The sequence below is a fragment of the Lontra canadensis genome, unplaced genomic scaffold (genome assembly GCF_010015895.1).
Source record: "Lontra canadensis isolate GAN:19392208 unplaced genomic scaffold, GSC_riverotter_1.0 scaffold1, whole genome shotgun sequence".
NCBI lineage: Eukaryota > Metazoa > Chordata > Mammalia > Carnivora > Mustelidae > Lontra > Lontra canadensis.
In genome coordinates this window covers 23,677,713-23,702,301 of record NW_022630995.1, presented here as the reverse complement: position 1 = coordinate 23,702,301, position 24,589 = coordinate 23,677,713, and the positions used below count along the sequence as shown (strand labels likewise).

Genomic DNA, 24,589 nt, shown 5'->3' with positions numbered 1-24,589 from the left:
CCTGCGGACACAGTGCGGAAATGGAGATCTGAAGAGCAGGTGGGATATACAGTGGGGAGGTTATTTGCTCATCTCAGAGTGTATCCCAGAGAGACAGCATTCATAGAAAGACCCCACCAGGAACAAAGGAACTGGCAGGTACCATTTCCCTCTCCCACCCCTCAGCCTAAGCACACAGCCACCTGTGGGAACAAGGGCAACCTCAGCACTCACTACTTAATTCCTTTACACCGAGTGCCACCCTTCTGTGCTCCAGAAAAACCACCCTTTCCAGTCACATTTGTGTCAGTCCCAGTGTGATGCCCCCCCACCACCCCCAAAACCCAGCCCAAACCCTTGGCCATACCACTTCTCCCCACCCAGAAGTCTTACAGGGCCTCAGTTCCACTGGTGGTAGTGACAGGTCTCATTTCACAACAGGTGAAGAGAGCCTCTGCAGACGACTTGCCTGAAGGATAAAGTGGCCAGGACACAACAGCAGAAAATACACAGCACACGCTGGAGATACTCCTTGAAGTGCTAGGCTCTGGGGAAGAGGTAACACTACTTAGCAGGGCATTACAAAACCTCTCCTTCATAAGGCCATTACCCTCAAGAACAGGAGATGAAGGTGACTTTCCTAGCACAAAGAAGCAGCCAGAGACTTAAACAAAATGAGAAGGCACAGGAATTTGTCCTAAATAAAATAAAAGGGCAAGGCCACAGGCAGAGACCTAAGTAAAACAGATATAACTTACATGCCTGATAGAGAATTTTTAAATAATGATCCTAAATATATTCAACAGACTTGAGAAAAGAGTGGAAGATATCAGCAAGACTCTCAACACAAAGATAAGGAATAACATAGCAGAGATAAAGAGCTCAATGAACAAAATGAGAAATACACCTGATGGAATGAAAAGTAGAATGGAAGAAGCAGAGGAATGAATTAATGACCTACAAGACAGAGTCATGGAAAATAATCAAGCTGAAGAAAAGAAAGAAAAAAGAATAACACTAAATGAGAATAGACTTAGGGAACTCAGTGACTCCCATCAAACTTAGTACCATTCATATTATAGGAGTCCCAGAAGAAGAGAGAGTAAAGAGGGCAGAAAATTTATTTGAAGAGATAAAAGCTGAAAACTTCCCCAATCTAGAGAAGAAAACAGATATCCAGACCCAAGAGGCACAGAGAACCCCCAACAAAATCAACAAAAGCAAATCCAGTGGTAAAGAAAAAAATCTAAAAGCAGCAAGACAAAAGACAACAGTTACATACAAGGGAAACTCCCTAAGATTAGAGGAGGATTTTTCAACAAAAACTTTCCAAGCCAGAAGGGAGTGGGCATGATACATTCAAAGTACTTAATGGGAAAAAAAATCTGCAGCCAAGAACACTCTACACAACAAGGCTATCATGCAGGGGTGCCTGGGTGGCTCAGTCATTAAGCCTTCAGCTCAGGTCATGATCCCGGGGTCCTGGGATTGAGCCCCGCATCAGGTTCCCTGCTCAGCAGGAAGCCTGCTTCTCCCTCTCCCACTCCCCGGCTTGTGTTCCCTCTCTTGCTATGTCTCTCTCTGTCAAATAAATAAGTAAATAAATAAAATCTTTAAAAAAGGGAAAAAAGACTATCATTCAGAACAGAAGGAAAGATAAAGAATTTCCCAGACAACAACAACAACAAAAAAGTTTTTCCCAGGCAAACGAAACTAAATGAATTCACAACCACTAAATGAGCCATTCAAGAAATATTGAAGGGGACTATGAGTCGAAAAGAGAGACCAAAGTGACAAGTGTGAAGACAGAAAACACAAAAGCAGGAAAAATGAGTATTTCTGTAAAATATCAGTCAAGCAACTTAAAAATAAAAGGATGTAAAATATGACACCATTTACCTAAAACATAAACAGGAGAGGTGTAAAGAATGGGCTCAAACTTAAGCAACCATCAACTTAATATAGACTGCTATATGCAGAAGATGTTATATACAAACTTAATGATAACAACAGATCAAAGATACTAATAAATATGCAAAGAATAAACAGGAATACATCTGAATATATCACTAAAGAAAACCAGCAAACCATCAAAGAGAAAAGACAAGAAAGGATCAGAGAAAAATCTTCAGAAACAACCACAAAACAGGTATTAAAAGGGCAATAAATACATACCTTTGGATAATTACTTTGAATACAAATCGACTAAATGATCCAATCAAAAGATACAGAGTGATAGGATGGATAAAAAAACAAGACCCATCTATATGCTGATTATAAGATACTCATTTTAGACCTAAAGATACCTGCAGATTGAAAATGAGGGGATGGAGAAATATTTATCGTGCAAGTGGATGTCAAAAAAGAGGCAAACCAAGAAACAGACTCAACTATAGAGAACAAATTGATGGTTACTAGAGGAGAGGTGGAGGGGCTGAGGGGGGTTTGGGGAGGGTGGATGCCAAACACATGATGGGCATTAAGGAGGGTACTTGTGATGACCAGTGACTGTTGTATGTAAGTGATGAGTCATTATATTCTGCAACTGAAACTAATATTGCACTACATGTTAACTAGCTGGAATTTAAATAAAAACTTGGAAGGAAAAAAAAAAAACAGAATAGTAATACTTACATAGGACAAATTAAACTTTAAAACAAAGACGGGGTGACTTCCAAGACAGCAGAGGAGTAGGAAACCTTAATTTTGTCTGGCCCCAGGAATTCAACTAGACAGCTATCAAACTATTCTGAACACCTGCAAACTCAACTGGAGATCTAAGAAAATAGCTACAACTCCAGGAATAGAAAAGCAACCACTTTCTGTAAGGTAGGAGGTACAGAGAAGTGAATCCAAAGTGATATATGGGAAGACAGTGGGGGAGGGAGGCTCCATCAGCCAGCCACCTGCAAGTGACAGAGCAAGGAGCACAAAAAATCAGAACTTTTAGAATTCTGCTCCAGTGAAAGGATGTCACTTAGGCAACTAAGCAGAAGGTGGAAGCCTCACTAGGGCAGTGCAGTCTCAGGATCCTCAGGGTTACAGGAAGACCAGGGGTTCGTATTGGAGCGGGGAAGCCAGCAACAAAGGGTCAGCCCAAGAAAGGGCTCTCAGCTCAGGGTTGCCATAAACTGCGATCCAGGGCACAGTGGGGCCCCTGCTCTTCGAGCAGCGGCCCAACAAGCAGGAGAATCATGGAGAGACCCCTGTTTCTCCCCCAGGAGGAGGAGTGCAGAGGCATGCCACAGAAGTCTGCTGGGTTTGGAGGCTTCACATGGGGTTGTGTGCCGAGACAGAAATGTTCAGTCATAGGCTGGGTGAGCACATGGTGTGGCCAGAGACTAGGGACAGGAATGACTGACTTCTTTTCTCTAAGGGCTCACTGAGGAGTGGGGCCCTGAGCTCTCAGCTCTGGGAACAGAGATGAGAAGACTGCCATTTTCCTTCTCCTCGTCTAAAGCTGCGGGGAAAACCTTCAAGGAACAGCAGCCACATAAGAGCAAACCAGAGCAGATGACTTAGTCTGACCCCTGGCAAGGGTGGTGCAATTCCACCTCAGGCAAAGACATTCAAGAATCACTGCAATGGGTCCCTCCCCCAGAAGATCAGCAAGAACATCCAGTGAAGACCCAGTTCACCGATCAATGAGAACTGCAGAACTCCAGTATTAGGGGAATACAGCACATAGAACTCGTGACTTTTGTCCCATGAGTCTTTAGTCTTTCGACTTTAGTTTTTTAAATTTTTTTTTCTTTAAAATGTTTCTTCTTTCCTTCTTTAATCAACTTCCTATTTTATCAATCTTTCTTTAAATATATTTTTAATTTTCATTCTTACAGTCGCATTCTAACCCTTCATTGTATTTAACCTTATTTTTGTATATATAAGTTTTTCTTTCTTTAAAAGTTTGGGATGCAGTTTCTTCTAACACACCAAAATATACCCAATATCTAGTATATAGCTCTGTTCTATTCTCCTGCCTGACACTTTCTTTTTTTTTTTTTTTAAGATTTTATTCATTTGTCAGAGAGAGAGAGAGCACAAAGAAGCAGGCAGAGGCCGAGAAAGAAGCAGGCTCCCTGCCGAGCAAGGAGCCCGATGTGGGATTCGATCCCAGAAACCTGGGATCATGACCTGAGCCAAAGACAGGAGCTTAACCAACTGAGCCACCCAGGCGTCCCACACATTCTTTTTTTTTTTTTTTTTTTAATTTTCACCTTTACATTTACATTCAATCCTCTCAATGCATTTAATATGATTTTTATATATATAAGTTTCTCTTTCTTTACAATTCTGAGAGGTGGTTTCTCCTAACAAACTGACCAAAATACCCTCAGGAGACAGTGTATTGCTCTGTTCTGTTCACCCTTGTTGTTGTTATTTGTATCCCTTTTTGTTGTTGTTCTTTTGTTCTTTTCTTTCTCTTTTGTTTTTTCTTGTTTTTTTTTTTATTTCATCTTTACAGTTACATTCTATCTTTTCATTGAATTTAATTTTATTTTTGTACATATACAGGTTTTTCCTTTGTTAGAATTTTGGGATCTAGTTTTCTATAAACACAAACCAAAAATACACATAGAATCCAGCATATTGCTCTATTCGGCTCACCTACCTAATTATATTCACCAGTTCCCCCCACCCCCAGTATTGGGTCTCTTCTGATTTGTTTAGTGTATATTTCCCTGGGACTGTTGTTGCCCTTTGAGTATTTTTTTCTGTTCTTCATCTATTCTTCTCTGGACAGAATGACAAAACAGAAAAACTCACCTCAACAAAGAGAATAAGAAGTAATACTGACTGCCAGGGACCTAATCAATATGGACATAAGATGTCAGAACTACAGTTCAGAATAATGATTATAAATAAACTAGCTGGGCTTGAAAAAAAACATAGGAGCCACTAGAGAATCCCTTTCCAGAGAAATAAAAGAACTGAAATCTAACCAAGTTGAAATAAAAAGGCAATTAATGAGATACAATTAAAAATGGAGGCCCTACCTGCTAGGATAAATGAGGCAGAAGGCAGAATTAGTGATAGAGAAGCCCAAACAATGGAGAATAAAGAAGCTGAGAAAAAGAGAGATGAACAACTACTGGATCACAAGAGGAGAACTCGAGAAGTAAGTGACAACATAAAGCAAAACAATATTAGAGTAATTGGGATCTCATAAGAACAGGAAAGAGAGAGAGGAGCAGAAAGAACACTGGAGCAAATTATACCAAAGAATGTTCCTAATCTGGGGAAGAAAATAGGTATCAAAATCCAGGAGGCACAGAAAATCCCCTCAAAATCAAAAACAGTTCAACACCCTGACATATAAGAGTGAGACGTAAAACATCAGAGACAGAAAATCCTGAAAGCCGCTGGGGAGAAGAGATCTGTAACCTACAAGGGTAAAAACACAACACTGACAACAGACCTATCCACAGAGACCTCCTAAGTCAGAAAGTACAGGCATGATATATTGAAGGTGCTAAATGAGAAGAATATGCAATCAATAATACTTTATCCAGCTATGATGTCATTCAAAATAGGACATATAAAAAGCTTCCAGGACAAAGAGAAACTAAAAGAATTTGTGATCACTAAACCATCCCTGCAAGAGATATTGAAAGGGATCCTCTAAGCAAAGAGAGAGCCCAAAAGTAACACAGACTAGAAAGGAACAGAGACAACATATAGTAACAGTCACCTTATAGGCAATACAATGGCACTAAGTTCATATCTTTCAATAGTTACCCTGAATGTAAATGGGCTAAATGTCCTAATCAAAAGACATAGGGTACAAGAATAAGTTTTTTTTTTTTTAAATCAATCAGGATTATTTATTTATTTATTTGACAGAGAGAGAATTCACAAGTAGGTAGAGAGGCAGGCAGAGAGAGAGAGGAAGGGAAGCAGGCTCCCACTGAGCAGAGAGCCTGATGTGGGGCTTGATCCCAGGACCCCGGGACCATGACCTGAGCTGAAGGCAGAGGTTTAACCACTGAGCCACCCAGGCACCCCCAAGAATAAGTTTTTTAAAAAGCAAGACCCATCAATACACTGTCTGCAAGAGACTCATTTTAGACCAAGAAACACCTCCAGATTAAAAGCGGGGGCAGGGCAGAAAACCATTTACCATGCTAATGGACATCAAAAGCAAGCTGCGGTGCCAATCCTCACATCAGACAAATTAGATTTTAAACCAAAGACTGTAATAAGAGATGAGGAAGGACATTATATCATACTTACATGGTCTATCCAACAAGAAGATCTAGCAACTATAAATATTTATGCCCTTAACATGGGAGCAACCAATTATATAAGCCAATTAATAATAAAATCAAACACATAGATACTCATACAATAATAGTAGGGAATTTTAACATGCCCCTCACTGCAATGGACAGATCATCTAAGCAAACTCAACAAGAAAACAAGGGCACTGAATGACATGCTGGACCAGATGGACTTCACAAATACATTCAGAACATTCCATACCAAAGCAAAGAAATACACAATCTTCTTGAGTGCACATGGAACATTCTCCAGGATAGATCCCATCTTGGGTCACAAATCAGGTCTCCACCAGTACCAAAAGACTGAGATCATTCCCTGCATGTTTTTGGAACACAATGCTTTGAATCTGGAACTCAACTACAAGAGGAAAGTTGGAAAGAACTCAAGTACACGGAGGTAAAAGAGCATCCTACTAAGGAATCAATGGGTCAACCAGGAAATTAAAGAAGAATTTTAAAAATTCATGGAAACAAATGAAAATACAACTGTTCAAAATCTCTGGGAAGTGGCAAAGGCAGTCCTAAAAGGGAAGTGGATAGCACTTCAAGCTTTTCTCAAGAAACAAGAAAGGTCTCAAATACACAACCTAATCTTACACTTAAAGGAGCTGGAAAAAGAACAGCAAATAATGCCTAAACCCAGCAGGAGAAGAGAAATAAATACTAAAGACTGAGCAGAAATCAATGAAACAGAAACAAAAGAACAGTAGGACAGATCAATGAAACTAGGAGCTGGTTCTCTCAAAGAGTAAGATTGACAAAGCCCCGGCCAGACTTATCCAAAAGAAAAGAGCAAAGACCCAAATAAATAAAATCATGAATGAAAGAGGAGAGATCACAACCAACATCAAAGAAATACAAACAATTTTAAGAACATATCATAAGCAATTACATGCTGACAAATTAGACAATCTGGAAGAAATGGATGTATTCCTAGAGACATACAAACTATCAAAACTGAAACAGGAAGAAATAGAAAACCCGAACAGACCCATAGCCAGCAAGGAGATGAAGCAGTAATCAAAAATCTCCAAACAAACAAGAGCCTAGGATCAGATGGCTTCGCAGGGGAATTCTATCAAACATTTAAAGAAGAACTAATACCTTTTCTTCTGAAACTGTTTCAAAAAACTCAAAACAGAAGGAAAACTCCCAAACTCTTTCTATGAGGCCAGCATTATCTTGATCCCAAAACCATATAAAGACCCCATCAAAAAGAAATACAGACCAAAATCCCTGATGAACATGGATACCAAAATTCTCACCAAGATACTAGCCAATAGCATCCAATAGTACATTAAAAGGTTTATTCAAGTTGGATGTATTCCTGGGCTGCAAGGTTGGTTGAACATCCACAAATCAATCAATGTGATACACTACAGTAATAAAACAAAGACTAAGAACCATACGATCTTCTCAATAGATGCAGAAAAAGCATCTGACAAAGTATTTCTAGATTAAAACTCTTCACAGTGTAGGGAGAGAGGGTATATTCCTCAACATCATAAAAGCCATCATCCATGAAAAGCCCACAGCGAACATGACAGGATGGCCACTCTTACCAATGTTGTTTGACACAGTACTAGAAGTCCTAGACTCAGCAATCAGACAACAGAAAGAAATAAAGGCATCCGAATCAGCAAAGAATTCAAACTCTCACTCTTTGCAGATGACATGATATCTATGTGGAAAATCCAAAAGACTCCACCCCAAAATTGCTATAACTGATAATAGGATTTCAGCAAAGCGTTAGGATATAAAATCAATGCACAGACATCAGTTGCATTTTATACACTAACACTGAGACAGGAAAAAGAATTTAAGGAATCAATCCCATTTACAACTAAACCAAAAATCATTAAGATATCTCAGAATAAACCTAACCGAAGAGCCAAAGGATCTGTACTCAGAAAAATACAGAATACTCATGAAAGAAATTGAGGAAGACACAAAGAATTGGAAAAACTTTCCATGCTCATGGATGGGAAGGACAAATATTGTTAAAATGTCTCTGCTACCTAGAGCAATCTACACATTCAACCCAATCGATATCAAAATACCATCAACTTTTTTTCACAGAACTGGAATGAATAATCCTAAAATTTGTACGGACCCATAAAAGACCCCAAATAGCCAAAGGGATGTTGAAAAAGAAAACCAAAGCTGGTGGCATCACACTCCCAGACTTCAAGCTCTACTACAAAGCTGTAATCGTCAAGACAGCATCTTACTTGCACAAAAACAGACACATAGATTGATGGAACAGAACAGAGAACCCAGAAATGGACCCCCAACTCTATGGTCAACTAATCTTTGACAAGGCAAGAAAGAATGTCCAATGGAACAAAGTCTTTTCAGCACATGGTACTGGACAGCCACATGCAAAGGATGAAACTGGACCTTTTTCTTATACCACACACAAAAAATAGACTCAAAATGGATGAAAGACCTAAATGGGACACAGGAATCGATCTAAATCCTAGACGAGAACACAGGCAGCAACCTCCGTGACCTTAGCCACAGAAATTTCTTGCTAGACACGTCTCCAAAGGTAAGGAAAACAAAGGCAAAAATGAAATACTGGGACTTCATCAAGATCAAAAGCTTTCACACAACAAAGGAAACAGTTGACAAAACCAAAAGACAACCAACAGAATGGGAGAAGAGATTTCCAAATGTCTTATGAGGTAAAGTGTTAATCTCAAAAATCAATAAAGAACTTATCAAACCCAACACCCAAAGAACAAATAATCCAATCAAGAAAAGGGAAGAAGACATGAACAGACATTTCTCCAAAGAAGACATCCAAATGGCTAAGAGACACATGAAAAAGTGCTTAGCATCATTCGGCATCAGGCTAATACAAATAAAAAACACAGTTAAGATACCACCTCACACTAGTCAGAATGGCGCTAAAATCAACAGGTCAGGAAATAACAGGTGCTGGCAAGGATGTGGAGAAATGGGAACACCTGTTGGTGGCCGTGCAAGCTGGCGCAGCCACTCTGGAAAACAGGATGTAGGTTCCTCAGAAAGCTGAAAATAGAGCTACCCTATGACCCAGCAATTGCACTACTGAGGATTTACCCCAAAGATACGAAGGTAGTAACCCAAAGGGGCAACTGCACCCAATGTTGATAGCATCAATGTCTATAGTAGCCAAACTATGGAAAGAGCCCAGATGTCCATCGACAACTGAATGGATAAAGAAGATGTGGTGTATATATATTTGATGGAATATTATGTAGCCATCAAAAAAAGAAATCTTGCAATTTGTGACAACATGGATGGAACTAGAGGGTATTATGCTAAGTGAAATAAGTCAACCAGATAAAGAAAATTATCATATGATCTCAATGTGGAATTTAAGAAACAAGGCATAGGATCACAAGAAAGAGAGAAAAACATGAAACAAGATGTAACCAGGGCGGGAGACAAAACATAAGAGACTCTTAATATTAGGAAACAAACTGAGCTTTCAGGAGGGGATGGCAGTGGTGGATGGGGTGGCTGGGGGATGGACACTGAAAAGGGTATATGTTGTAGTGAGCACTGTGTGTTGTGTAAGACTAATGAATCACAAACCTGTGCCCCTGAAATAAATAATACATTATATACTAATTAGCTGAATTTAAATTAAAAAAATTAAAAAACAAAGACTGGAATGCTTGACTAGCTCAGTCAGTGAAACATATGACTCTTGATCTTGGGGTGTGAGTTTGTATGGAAATATAATTGAAACATTATAAAAAACTACATGCCAACAAATTGGACAACATAGAAGAAATGGATAAATTCCTGGAAACAAATAACCTACCAAAACTGAACAGGAAAATAAAAATTTGAACAGACCAACTACCAGAAAGAAATGGAATCAGTAATCAAAAAACTCCCAACAAACAAAATCCTAGGACCAGATGGCTTCACAGGCGAACTCTACCAAATATTCAAAGATAATACCTATGCTTCTCAAACTCTTCCAAAAAACCGAGGGGAAGGAAAGCTTCCAAATTCATTTTGTGAAGCCACCATTTACCCTGATATGAAAACCACTAAAAACCTACAAGAAAAAAAAGAGAGAGAGAAAGAGAGAACGACAGGGCAATCCCTGTAGTTCATCCCTGATGAACCTAAGTGCAAAATCCTTACGAAAATATCAACAAACCAAATCCAACAATACATTTTAAAAAGCATTCATCACAATCAAGTGGGATTTATTTCTGGGATACAGTGGTTCAATATTCACAAACGAATTAAGTGATACATCAAGTCAATTAAGAGAAAGGATACAAACCATATGAGCATCTCAACAGATGCAGAAAAAGTATCTGACAAAGTGCACCATCCATTCATGATTGAAGATTTCAATAAAGTGGGTTTAGAGGGAACATACCTTAACATAATAAAAGCCAAAGATGAAAACACACAGCTAACATCATACTCAGTGGTGAAATACTAAGAGCTTTTCCCTTAAGTCAAGAACAAGACAATCATGTCCAATCTCAGCACTTTTATTCAACACAGCACTGCAAGTCCTAGCCACAACAATCAACCAAGGAAAAGAAATAAAAGGCATCCAATTTGGTAAGGAAGAAGCAAAACTTCCACTATTTGCAGTTGACAGGATACTGTATATAGAAAACTCAAATGACTAACATCCTTAATGGGGAAAAATAGCTTTTCCGCTATGGTCAGGAGACACACAATGCTATCCACTCTTACCACTTTTATTCAACACAGTACTGGACTTACTAGCTACAGCAATCAGACAACAGAAAGCAATATAAGGCATCCAAATCTGTAAGAAAGAAGGAAAACTTTCACTATTTGCAGATGACATGATCCTGTATATAGAAAACCCAAAAGATTCCACCAACAAACTGATACAGTAAATCACTAGAACTGATACACTAATTCAGTAATCAATCTACAGAAATCTGCTGCACTTCTAGATACCAATAATAAAGCAGCACAAAGAGAAGTTAAGAAAACAATCCCATTTACAATTGCACCAAATTAATGAGATACCTAGGAATAAACCTAACCAAAGAGATCAAAGACTTATGCTCTGAAAACTGTAAAACACTTACAAAAGAAATGGAAGGTGACACAAAGAAATGGAAAGACATTCCATGATCATGGACTGGGAAAGCAAATATTGTTAAAATGTCTACACTACCCAAAGCAATCTACACATTTAATGCAATCCCTATCAAAATACCAACAGCAACTTTTATGGAACTAGAAGAAATGATCCTAAAATCTGTATGGAACCACAAAAGACCCCAAATAACCAAAGCAATCTTGAAAAAGAAAAGCAAAGCTGGACACCTCACAATTCTGGACTTAAAGTTACAGTATAAACCTGTAGGAATCAAAACAGTAGGGTACTGGCACAAAAACAGACATACAGATCAATGGAACAGAATAGAAAACCCTGAAATAAACCCACAATTATATGGTCAATATTCAACAAAGCAGGAAAGAATATCCAATGGGAAACAGTCTCTTCAGCAAACACTGCTGGAAAAACTGGACAACATGCAAAAGAATGAAACCAGACCACTTTCTTACACCATACCCGAAAATAAATTTGAAATGGATTAGAGACCTAAATATGAGACTTGAAAATCCTAGAAGAGAGAATAGGTAGCAACTTCTCTGATATGAGCCATCGCAAACTTCTAGATAGGTCTGCTGAGGCAAGAGAAACAAAAGCAAAAATAAACTATAGTGACTACATCAAAATAAAAAGCTTTTTCAAAGGAAATAATCAACAAAACTAAAAGGCAACCTATGGAAGGGGACAAGATATTTACAAATGACATTATCTGATAAAGGGTTAGCATTCGAAATATATAAAGAACTTATAAAATTCAAGACCCCAAAACCAAATAACCAATTTAAAAAAATGGGCAGAAGACATGAACAGACACTTCTCCAAAAACATACAGATGGCCAAAAGACACATGAAAAGATGTTCATCGTCACTTATCATCAGGGAAATGCAAATCAATACTACAATGGGATATCACCTTACACCTGTTAGAATGGCTAAATCAACAACACAAGAAACAACTGGTGTTGGTAAGGATGTGGAGAAAAATGGAACATTCTTGCATTGTTGGTGGGAATGCAAACTGGTGTAGCCACTGTGGAAGACAGTATGGAAGCTCCTTAGAAAGTTAAAAATAGAACTACCCCATGATCAAGCAATCACACTACTAGGTATCTACCCACAGAATACGACACTAATTCAAAGGGATACATGCACCCTTATGTTTATAGCGGCATTATTTATAACAGCAAAGATATGGAAACAGCCCAAGTGTCCATTTGACAGATGAACCAATAAGGAAGATGTGGTATGTATTTATGTATGTACAAACACACACCCACACACACACAAATATACAATGAAGTATTATTCAGCCATAAAAAAGAATAAAATCCTGCCATTTGCAACAACATGGATGGAGCCATAGAGTACAATGCTAAGTGAACTAAGTCAGTCATAAGATTTCACTGATATGTGGAACTTAAGAAACAAAACAAATGAGCAAAGGAAAAAAGAGAGAGAGACAGACCAAGAAACAGACTCTTATATCTAGAGAACAAACTGATGGTTACCAGAGGGGAGGTGGGTAGGAAAAGGGGTTAAACAGGTGATGGGGACTAAGGAGTACACTTCTGATAAGCAATGGGTAATATACAGAATTGCTTTATCACTATATTATACACTTGAAACTAATATAACACTATATGTTAACTAACTGGAATTAAAATAAAAACTTAAAATGGAAGTTTAGAGAAAGGGACAGTACCTCCTTGTGGATCTGTATCTAAGATAAGGCTGACAAGGCACTAGCCCTTCCCTTATAAATTACTGGAGAGAGAGGCCAGCTGCCAAGGGGAATGAGGTACATACTAGGAGATTATTTCACATAGATACAACTTTGTAGAAAGAGCTGATCAGCCTAAATCCTCCTGATTTCCTAGACAATTCTCAAGCTACCCCCCCTCCCTCCCAAGGATGAGAAGGAATATTCCTCAGGCAATAAAGATAAAAGGGAAACAGACAGGTGGCAATGGAGGAAAGGTGAGAAACAGCCAACACAGAAGTTGTAAGTTTCCCAGTTTTGAAATTAATTAGCTACCGGACCTTGGACAAGCTGCAACTTTTCTGAACCTCATCCATAAAATGAGCTGAATGATTTAATATCTTCTACTAGCAGCTCTAATATTCTAAGATAGAGCCTATATTTAAAATTCTGCTGAAAATGCTTTCAGGACTGCTTGTCTGTAATCTAATCAACACAAGTGGCCAACAGTAACACAACTAGGTTAGGTGGACCAAGGTTGTAATATATATACACATTTATACATGTCCTCCTTGTATCTTGTACATATCTTGGCATATTAATGTTAGAACATATATAATATATAGTAGCTAATATATAGTAGTAGATATATTGTATATGTATATGTAAAGTTAATATATAGTACCTGTTAATATTCATTAAAAAGCAAAAATGTCCTTATTAATAAATAAATAAATGTAACACTTTTTAGTAATCTTAAAAGTTGCAAGGATAATAAGACAATTCATATTTTCAAAAATTTTTAATATGTTCCAATTTTCTCTGTTGCATGTGACAATGTTCTAATTTCCAAATTTATTTATTTTTTTGTAGTTACCTATGTTATGTACTACTATGTCTTAACAAATAATAATAAAAAAATCTGACCAGTGTAAAGAAAATTTGGAGACAATACTTCTCTGTATAGCCTATTAGGGAATTTACCTTCATTAAGATATTAAGAAACAAGTGAAGATATTATACAAATTTGTGTAAGAAATGTTTCACACCAATAAAGTAGAGTGGGTACTTTATGATTAATATAGAAGAGCTTATTAAACCACTGCGTTGAGGTTATAATCATAAAACAAAAATTAAGGAGTGATTAAGTGAGTTATTTCCTTTCTCTGTTTAGACATTAGGATGTGTGTACACTTTCATAAACACATTACTTATATCTAACAAGATAATTTTGGACAACTTCAATGAGTTTAGTGATGAGAAGATGATCAGAAGGCTATTACAGACCACTCCTATAAACTCTAGAAGTAATAAAACAATTTTGTTACAGAAGAACACTTACCTTTTAGAGGAAAAAGACCCTTAAAATTACAGACTATTATTTGGTTTGTAACTAAAGTGTCCGCTAATTTAAAGACCCAGTTGCTGGTTTTTGAGCTACAAGATCTGTTCTTGGGCTAGCTTTCACTGAAAAGAAGTTTCATGAGTGGCAGTGTGCACAGAGGCTCAGGCTATGGAGCTGAGAGGCTACAGTGAATCCTAGCTGAGCTACTTCCTCTGTTTTGGGTAACATAATCCCTTTGTTCCTCGATTTCCTCATCTGAGGCAAGTAAGAAAGGGATACTAACAGACTCTACTTCATAAGATTACTGTGAGCATTCATTGAGTTAATATGTGAAATATGTTCTATTACTGTTCAGATTTAAAGCACAGCAATATATATATATATATATATATTTACAGTCCAACAGATTTTCATATGGTAACATTTCTACTGAATATGTACCTAAGCAATCCAGCAATTAACTATCTAAAGTATCAACAAAAAAATAACTCATTAATTTCCAAAGTATCTTACATTGCTTTAGACTTTAGCTGATATACAAAGACACTTGCAATATGGTCATTACACATATATACATGACATAGATAAATGCTTATGGTCTAAAATAATATATCCAAACAAACAGGGTTTAAGAGATGTAAATTATCTCTGTTAGAATATCTCTAACATCTCTATCTCGACTGCTTTCTTCAGCTCTATGTCTACTTTGTTAAGAGTTTATTTTTCTTGTCCTTAACTGTTATTGCCAAAGTATACCACCTCCGTTTCCTATTTAAGTTTTCATGGAAATTTGATAATGAGCTGTGTACTTTGTATACAGAGATGATACCTATATTATTCTACACAGGAAATGATTAAAAAGTAGAAAAGTAAAATTGATAGATATGAGTGACTCAAAATGTTTGTGGATTTTATAATTGACTGTATGAGGTATTGAGTTTTTTCAATTACAAGCAAGCACGTTCTGAATTGTTTTCAAAAATAATTTTGTTACAGAACACTTATTTCCTTTTAGAAGTTTCTACTTGAATTAAGAAAGGTTGTCTTTCGATGTATATTCAATGTTTTAATATTTCCAAAATACTTCATTTATTATCATTCCACATTGTATTTAGGTGAATTTCAACTTGTTAAAAATGATCCTTGGTCCAGTAGTATACATTTCATAATAATATTTAAAGACTTTATTTTTAAGTAATCTCTATAGCCAATATTGGGCTTAAACTCATGACCCAGAGATCAGGAGTCTCAGGTTTTACCGAGCCAGCCAGGGCTACCTGGGCATAAATAATATTTAACATGTGATGAATAAAATACATTATTCTTCACTTGAATGTTGTTAGTGGCCTCAGGTAGAGAACTTGATAACTATAGGTTTCTGACTTTTACTAAACCTCTCAAAAATCATATAATATTAAAAAATATAAAAATTTAACACTACCTTACCACACAGTACTATTTACTTATACATATCAGGGAACTAAGACTTTCCAATATTAAATTAATATTGTTAAAACCATACTAATATTCATCACCTCAATGATTTTTTTGAGGAAAACAAACTTTTCAAAAATTAAATCTAGACATACCTCTAACATTAATTGTGTAAATTCTTCATTACTAAGGAATGTAGGTTTCCAGTCCTGTCGAATTTCACTGGCATCTGACTGTGCAGTGATTTCTGTAAAGATTATTTGACACATTAGTGGCATACTCCAAACACAGGGTAGGGGCAAGGGGTGATACAAAAGTCCAACAAGTTGCGTTCTCTCCTCCCTCTCTATTTAAGATGAGAACCACAAGCAGTAACATTTATTGGTTTTAGGTAGGTATCAGGAGGCCCAGGTTTGGGTATGATGAAATACATGCACAAAAACGTGGCAAGTTATCTCCTTGGATTCGGTCTTTTGGAAATACCAGTCTTTGGTTTTTCTTTGGGGAGCTTTGGTATTGCTATATTGCTGAAGGCCTGAGAATGCTTCCTGCTTGACATAATGACCAAATAAGAATCAAAATAGGCATACTAGTAACAAGCACTGGGAAGAATCATCTTTCTCTTGACATTCAAATAGTGGAACCTAGCTAGAGCAATCGGACATGAACCTGGAGGAAAGAAGCCAAGGAGGTCAGTCAATCAGTCTGCTTTTAACTAAGATGACTTTAGGTTTGCCTCTTACCAGGCAGAAAGATTCCTCCCAACCTGAGGTGCTCTATTCCAAACTAATCAAGGAGACTAAAATTTGCGGAAAAACTTTAAAGTAATAATCCCAGAGTGATTTTGCTTAGTGTCCTCTTGAATGTTTTCTTAGTGGTAAGGAACTGGTCAGAAGTCTGGAAATCCCTGGCTTGGGGCACACGTTTTAACAAAATTATTAGTTTATTTTGCAACATTATTCTAATGGATTTAGTTACAAGAAAGCTATAAATGATGAAACCTGAACTATTTAGTTAATAAATATTTTTCCATTTTTAAATGCAGACATATTCAACAACTTGGCAAAATAAAAATCTGTATCATAGATTTTACTCTATAAAATATATTCTACTTTGCAGTGAATAGTAGGGACCAAGTGGTTTTGATTTTCTATTAGCAAATATATAAACGTAGGATATTAAATTATCACCCAACATTTGGCATATTGAAAATGCCTGTATTACAATATTATAAGTAACTAAGAAGTCTAGCTACTAATTCTGTAGAATATAGTCATGCTTTTCAAATTCACACCAATTATATACATCCAGAAAAAGAATTTAAATCCACAAGCAAATCCATCAAGTTTAGTTAAACACAGGCTTAGAGTATTTAAGAACTCCCTTTCAATTTAAGGTAAACGTTGCTTTTATGAGAATTATATATCCAATTTTGGAAAAAACAAAACAAAACAAAACAAAACACAAAAAACCTGACCTACTTAATGCCAGAATTAATCCTGTATTATCAGGGGCAAATGCATTCATATGATTTCATTTCATTCAGCAATCATTTATTGAACTGCAGTGTTTGAGGGGACTAGGTGTGCTAACAAGGGACACTACGGTTAGTGAGAATACGATTTGCAGAGGTAAAATGTAATGATAATGGTGACAATAAAAAAAGGAAAACAAGCAATTTTGACACATTTACAGAAGAATCAACAGAATTTGGCAACTGTGATACAGTACTAAGGAAGGTGAAAAAAAACTGTCTTTTCAGGCTTGAGTCCTAGGGCCTGAAAGGGTAGTGTTGTAAAAATGTAAAAAGGAAAGGTGAGAGAAAGAGGTGACTTGACAAAATGAAAATGAATTCAGTTTCAGATACACAGTTTGAGCACAAGCAAAAGAAAGATCTGGAAGTTATATGGAAACAAAAGACTGAAAAGTTTGCATCTAAAAATACAGATATGGTAGTTTAACAGGAGGCAATAGAAGCTATGGAATGAGATAACCAAGGGAAAGAGTATAAAACAAGAGCACAAAAGAGAAGACATATGGGGGGAAAAAGAAAGAGTTTCAGTTAGGGAGGAGAGGTGAATGAAGAAGTGCAGTATAACACAGGCCAAGGGAGAAAAAGTCAGTGGTGGATGGATTAAAATTTCCAGCACAGGGGCACGTGGGTGGCTCAGTGGGTTGAGACTGGACTCTTGATTTTGGCTCAGGCCATGATCTCAGGATCCTAGGACAGAGCCCCAAATCTGGTCCCACACTAAGCATGGAGCCTGCTTGGGATTCTCTCTCCCTTCCTCTGTGCCTCCCCTCACTCATACTCTCAGACTCTCTCTCTCTCTAATAATAAATAAATCTTTTTTGAAAAATTTCCAGTGCATTCGATATAAGAAAAAGCTATTGCTATTGTCTGACTGGCAGCAGAACAGGTGGGGCTGCTGGCAATTGTGAAATTACCAAAAATAATTTCGAAGAGTGGTGAAGCATAAACCAGCCTGATAATGCATGACTGAGTGAGCTCCAGAGGAGTGACTGAAAGTACTAGTTACAAATTCTCCTTCTGAAAAGTTTTATGGTTTCATTTGCCATCTGGAAAAGGACATGTCCTTCTACAAGTTTTTCATCTATTATCTCTGTTACCAAAACATTCAATATTCTTTAACTTTTTCATAACTCAGTCAAAATTATTTTCTTCAATTAATAATCACTTTATTTAATGAACAGTATTTATTTCCTAGACATACACTGAAATAATCTTTTAAATAGCATACAAGGCCCTCATGTTGTGGTTCTTGCCTTTCTTTGAAATATACGCACGATATTCCAACTCAACTATGCTCCAATTACACTGAACTCTTCCTGCTTCTCTGCGTTTGCACACACTATTCCTATTTCCTCCAGGTGAAATGCTGTTCTCCTTAATCTAAAAGGAAGACTAGCTGCAAAATCAACTATTTTTAAGGTTTTCTTGACACATTCATTTCCCCTCTGTGTTCTCATGGTAAGTTTTTGTTTGCAAACGTTACTCATGTTTTAAGTATCTGCAATGTAAATTAGCTGTTTCCATATCTGTCTTCCTTGGCTTGAGTTAACTGAGGGCCAGGACTGCTATTCTGTACCCCAAGAACCTAGGATACAGTAGGCACTAAATAAATGTTTGTTGAATGAAATAAAGGACATACCAGGAAACCTTTAAAAAGGCAATTGATCACTTTCTCTCAAAAAAGGGTGAGGAAGCATCCAATTTTAAGAATCACTGTCAAGATTCCATCACATTATGCTTTAAAGAAGACTCTTATTAAAAACATGTCTTATAAAGTTAAAATTTTACCTTTATGTTTTCGTAAAAAATCAATGCTCTTCTGCAGAACAGTAGATTTGTCCATCTTCCTAGCATTACCAGGAAGCATGGATCCCAGTTCTTTAATGAGAACATTAAATTGATCTCTACGTTTCTTTTCAGATTTGTTTCTAGATACTCTGATGGAAAAAAAAAATTAAGCAGCTTTCAAACAATCCATTTGATTACACACATAGTTTAATACAATGCTCGCTTTGGACACAACTACACATGTATGCACTTCCATCAATATAGGTGTAATAAATATTTATCCACAGGTTACCAACAATGTACAGTTAACTAGGGCAGTAATTTTCTTCTCAGTTTATCACTGAAGAACTTAACATATTCAGCACTTGCAAACATGTTCTTAGGAAAAGGCCAATAAGACAAACCTCATTCAAATCACAGGTTGTATCTGATCTAATATTTACCAAAAATTTGTATTTTACTTATTTGGCTATTATGAGTATTACTGAGATATATTTGTGGAAGTGCATATAATGTGTAAATACAAACTATTCAAAATTACTAGGTAGGAGAAAGTTAACCATTTCCTGTAAGTTTTAAATTACAAACAAATCTAAAAATGAAAATCTACCCTCAAGCTTATCCATTCAGTCTTCCTCTTTATTCCTGTATGGCCAGACTCCGGCACCGAGCTAGAACCATTTGTCTGCATCTCTCTTTCCATTAGGCTGTGTACTCCTTGATAACAGAGGCCCAATTTTTTCACCTAAGCACTTAAGGGTAACAACTAACAAATATAAGCACTCAAAATATGCACACCAAATGAATAATTAGTACTGTTGTATGTGAAGTAGCTAACCAGTAAACATTTATCGAGTGGCACCAAGACCTTTAGACAAGCAAATACAATTATTTATATAGCAACTAATCATTCTACTCTAACCTCTAACTGTATACTTTGTGAAGTTAGATTTTCTAATTCAGTTTTTGTTTAAGCAAAACTTGTTTATACTCATTTCCCAAAAGGTCAGAGGACAATTTTATTTATTTTTTGCTCGGTAACAAAGAAGTATATATTCTATATTATTACTGGGAAATGACTCCTCCTTCAAACAGTGAGTGCTTGCTATAATAACAGAGACTATGTTAATAAAGGCTAAGGATACTGAGAAAACACAAGCTCTTTCAAGAAATTTATCAAATTCCAATGGAAATTCAGAGGAACCACAGATGGCATCCTCATCTACTGAAGTGAATCATGAAGGCTGAATGAGAAAAGGATGATAGTGGAGTGTACACAAGGCACTGCAGGTACAGAAAGCTCGTACAGGAACAAAAACCTATCACTAGTAGTCTGATATGGCTAAACACAGCTAATGAATAGGCTTTCTGTGCCCCAGTATGCTAGAGCTGGGGGCTGGGTGGGAGACATAAATGCTGGAAAAAATCATGAAGTTTTTATGTTACATAAAAGGATTTTAATTTAATCCTGAAAGTAATGGGAAGGCACTGAAAGGTTTTAAAGCAAAGAAATGATGGGAACGGAACAGCTCGTTAATAAGATCATTCTGGCATCAGAGTGAGGAAAGGATCAATGCTTGGTGAAACAAAGTCATTTAACAAATACTCTTGAAAACTTACTGTATGGCAAACAAGCCTGGACACCAGATGACCACCATGTAGAAGGCAAGTGCACCATCCTAGCCTATAAACCATGGCAGTGGCAGTGTTAACAACAGCGTGGGTTTGAGGGTTAAGAGGCAGAACTATCCATTCTAGGTAAATCAAACCAGGTTTACAGTGGGAAGCAAAAGGGAAACCTACAAGGACTCCCAAGTTACCGATAACGCTGTTTATTAATATGAAATAATAACATGTGATACTGGTTTTGGTGGACAGATGGTTTGGAGAGAATATGATGAAATTGCCTGTTGCATATTTTAAAAGATATGCACAAGAGGCTTAGATATACAAATCCAGTTATATCCCTTCAGAAAACAGTAAGAAATAAGCATTTGAGAATTAGCATGTATGAAGTATCTGAACACATGAACTGGAATAAAAATAAAAGCCAATATTCATTGCACACTGATGTGCCAGGCACTACTACAAGCACTTAAGAAATCTCATTTACTCCTATAAGGTAGACTTTCTTACCACTTTTCATTTTCATTTCATTTTACAGGTGACAACTCAGGCACAAGGAGAACGTGCCCAGTACCACATAGCTACCATGAAGTAGTAATTCAAATCAGCCATTTTTATTCCAGGGGAAGAAAACATACAGAAATCACATACTGCCAACTCTATCACTGGATGACAACCACTAAAGCAAAGTTTACTTCATACTACATGGAGGATGGAATTTCTCAGCCCTTACGATAACTTCACTGAGAACAGGCCACAGATGGTTCATTTTGAGGGTGGCTATAAAACTCCCTTTGTTCTTAGGTCAACACTAAGGTACTTGAACTCATCATTGTTTTAGTCAGAGTTCAGTGTGGTACTCCTTAACTGTGATAGTATAGTGAGATTCTTTTTCTTTCTCCGATATCTTTCAGAGCCACAGTATTTCTGGTTCCCTAAAAACATTATCAAACTTTCAGAATCTTCAAAAATAGAATACCCGGGGCGCCTGGGTGGCTTAGCTGGTTAAAGCCTCTGCCTTCGGCTCAGGTCATGATCCCAGGGTCCTGAGATCAAGCCCCACATCGGGCTCTCTGCTCAGTGGGCAGCCTGCTTCCTCCTTTCTCTCTGCCTGCCTGTGATCTCTGTCTGTCAAATAAATAAATAAAATCTTAAAAAAAAAAAAAAAAAGAATACCCTTAGCTTACCTTACCCATCAATAAGCTTGGCCTTTAAGAACGTCCAAGTCAATTCCTTATAGTTCTACCTCTTCATTCAAGCAAGACTGAAGAACTTTCCTTCATCAGACTAAGGTTAAGGGATAAGGGGTTGTCCTATATATTTTTAGTTTCAAATCCAGGTCTTTTTTTTATTTCCTTGAAACATTGTATAGTTTTCCACAAAATCTTCTTAGATGTATTTTAACCATTCATTAAAGTTTGCATTTTTTATATCCCAATACCCCCACTCCCTTTTTTTTGGCTAAATACAGACATGTAAGAACTATTACTTATTACATGTTTATCTTTTATATATATGTATAAAACAACATCTACCCTTGTCTAAGCACCCACAGAGTTCAACATAGCTGGGGAAAAAACCCAGAAAGTGTTTACTGCTCACTCTGAGGGACTACAAACTTTGCTATAATGCTACCTGGACTCTCCCCCTCCCGATACTATAACTAACTGCCCACGCTCCTATTTAAGGTAGAAGCCCCTATCAATACCACCATGGCCCTAGATCCCATTCCCTCACCTAGTTGAGGATATCTCTCCAACAATTCTCCTCTCCCTTTCCCCATTATCTACTTTCCCCTCTCTTGGGAGAATGGAGGCATTGGGAGGTCCCAGGGGCCTACCCTGAAAGAACTCCCAATCGCCAAAGCTGAAACAATTTGAGCAATAAAATAAAAAAGCATGGAGTACATAACCTAAAGCATAAAATAAACCGATGAGTCCCTACAGACATAAAAAAAAAAAATGGGAGAAAATGTTTTTACAGAAATATTCCAAATGTGCATAGATATCCCTCCCTATGGGAGGTGGAGCTTAATTCCCTCCATCCCTACTCTGAAGGTAGGCTACATCCCTACTCTGAAGGTAGGCTACACTTCGTAACTTGCTACCAAAGAACAGAGTAAGTCAAGGGGAAATGAGTAACTATAATGGTGAATCTGGCAAACCCTACCTTAGCCGAGTGATGAAAGTTAACATCCTTAGTGATGCCTTATAGATATTATATACTTGTAATATGATGTAATGAAATGAGCACTTTTACTGGATAATTTTACTTAAATTATAAAATGCATATTGATATTCTAAGCTTTCGCACCTTGCTAATATACCTAAGTTCTTAAAGCAGACAGCTTTTGGAAACCACTGATTTACTATTTACTTACTTTTACATTTACTTATTTATTTACTACTTTACATCTTAAGTTGAACTACCTTTTTGCTTTGTCCTTGTCATCTTCTTCCACCAACCCATCAAAAATACTACCATCTTCTCTAAAAGAAAAAAGAAAGTGGATAGAGAAAATAAGAGCAAACTCATTGAGCAACAGCAATTTCAAAATGACATGTGAATCAAATCAGTTCTATCCTAGGATTTTTGTAGAGTTAAAGGATTGTACAAATTCAAATTGAATTAACTGCTCACCTGTTCTCTAACAAGTATTAGAAAACTAAAGTTAATGCATGTTTAATTACATTTTTTAAAAGTTTATCACAAATGTGAATTTCAAAACTACTTATGTACTATATATACAACATGCTAAACCAGAATTTAATTTAATCAGAGGTTAATACCTTGTTTCAAACTGGTAGTAATCAATGAGAACTACAGAAAGTGTATTTGCCATTATATAAAAGGATTCATTTGAAATTATTTTTAATTATAATAGCATGGCTTAAAAAATTTTGAGACATTCATGTTATAAAGCCACAAATTACTCATAAACATCACAGTATCTAGCTTTTATATATACTTATATTACTACAATTCATTCAATACTGATTCATGCGACAAATATTTACTAATACTCGTGTGCCAGGCTCTGCTCTGGACATGATTACACAGCATTAAAACAGTTAAACACGGAAATCCCTCCTTTCCTACAGCTTATTTTCTAGTAGAACAAAATAAATCAAGAAGGAAATATATGATGACAAGTTTTATATTTTTTAAAAAGGGGTGATTTTTTAGTTACTGTGATGTTACTTTAATCTGAGTGGTTAGGAAAGGACCTGCTGAGATGCAGACATTTAAGCTGAGATCTAAGTGACAAGAAGGGGTTGGTTATGGGAAGATCTAGGGAAACAGCATTCTAACAAATAAAATCATGAGCACCGGTGGCTAATTCCTTAACCTAAGTAGTGATATTAAATATTTTCATATGACCTTTATAAGAATTCACTATTCACTACTTTAACCGCAACTTTCTGAGGCCTACAAAGGCACATATGGTGTCTGTTGGACCCACTGTTGAGAATATCTACAAATTTTATATTATAGAGTTCCATGTCTGGACTTTCAGGGTTCCATGTGTGCACTGCAATTTATGACAACTTTTGTATGTATATGCACATTATTGAGGAGAAAGTCCGTAACTTTCATGATATTCCCAGAGATAACTAACTCATATTAAGAATCACTGCTTCTGTCTGAACATGATGTTGTCTCTAGATGTCATATTGTCTAGAATGAGAATTGGCAATCATCAAGAAGCATAATACCACAATCATATTTAACCATTTAGGAGTACTGAAGGAACATCCTTTCTGAGGAGACAACTACACAT

General features: G+C 36.8%; 1 protein-coding gene across 6 annotated transcripts in view; it reads right to left on the bottom strand.

Annotated features, from left to right (window-relative positions):
* The window catches only part of CLOCK (clock circadian regulator), a 129,615-nt gene that overhangs the window by 42,369 nt on the left and 62,657 nt on the right, over positions 1 to 24,589 (bottom strand). For 5 of the 6 annotated variants that reach the window (XM_032851331.1, XM_032851313.1, XM_032851349.1 and 2 more), the window contains 3 exons: positions 23,238 to 23,297; positions 19,183 to 19,331; positions 16,016 to 16,107 (listed from right to left, as the gene is read on the bottom strand). In XM_032851331.1, coding sequence (XP_032707222.1) covers positions 16,016 to 16,107; positions 19,183 to 19,331; positions 23,238 to 23,297 — 301 coding nt within the window. Of the gene's footprint in view, positions 1 to 16,015; positions 16,108 to 19,182; positions 19,332 to 23,237; positions 23,298 to 24,589 lie in introns of those variants that run through there. The other variant, XM_032851358.1, reaches the window with a different exon arrangement.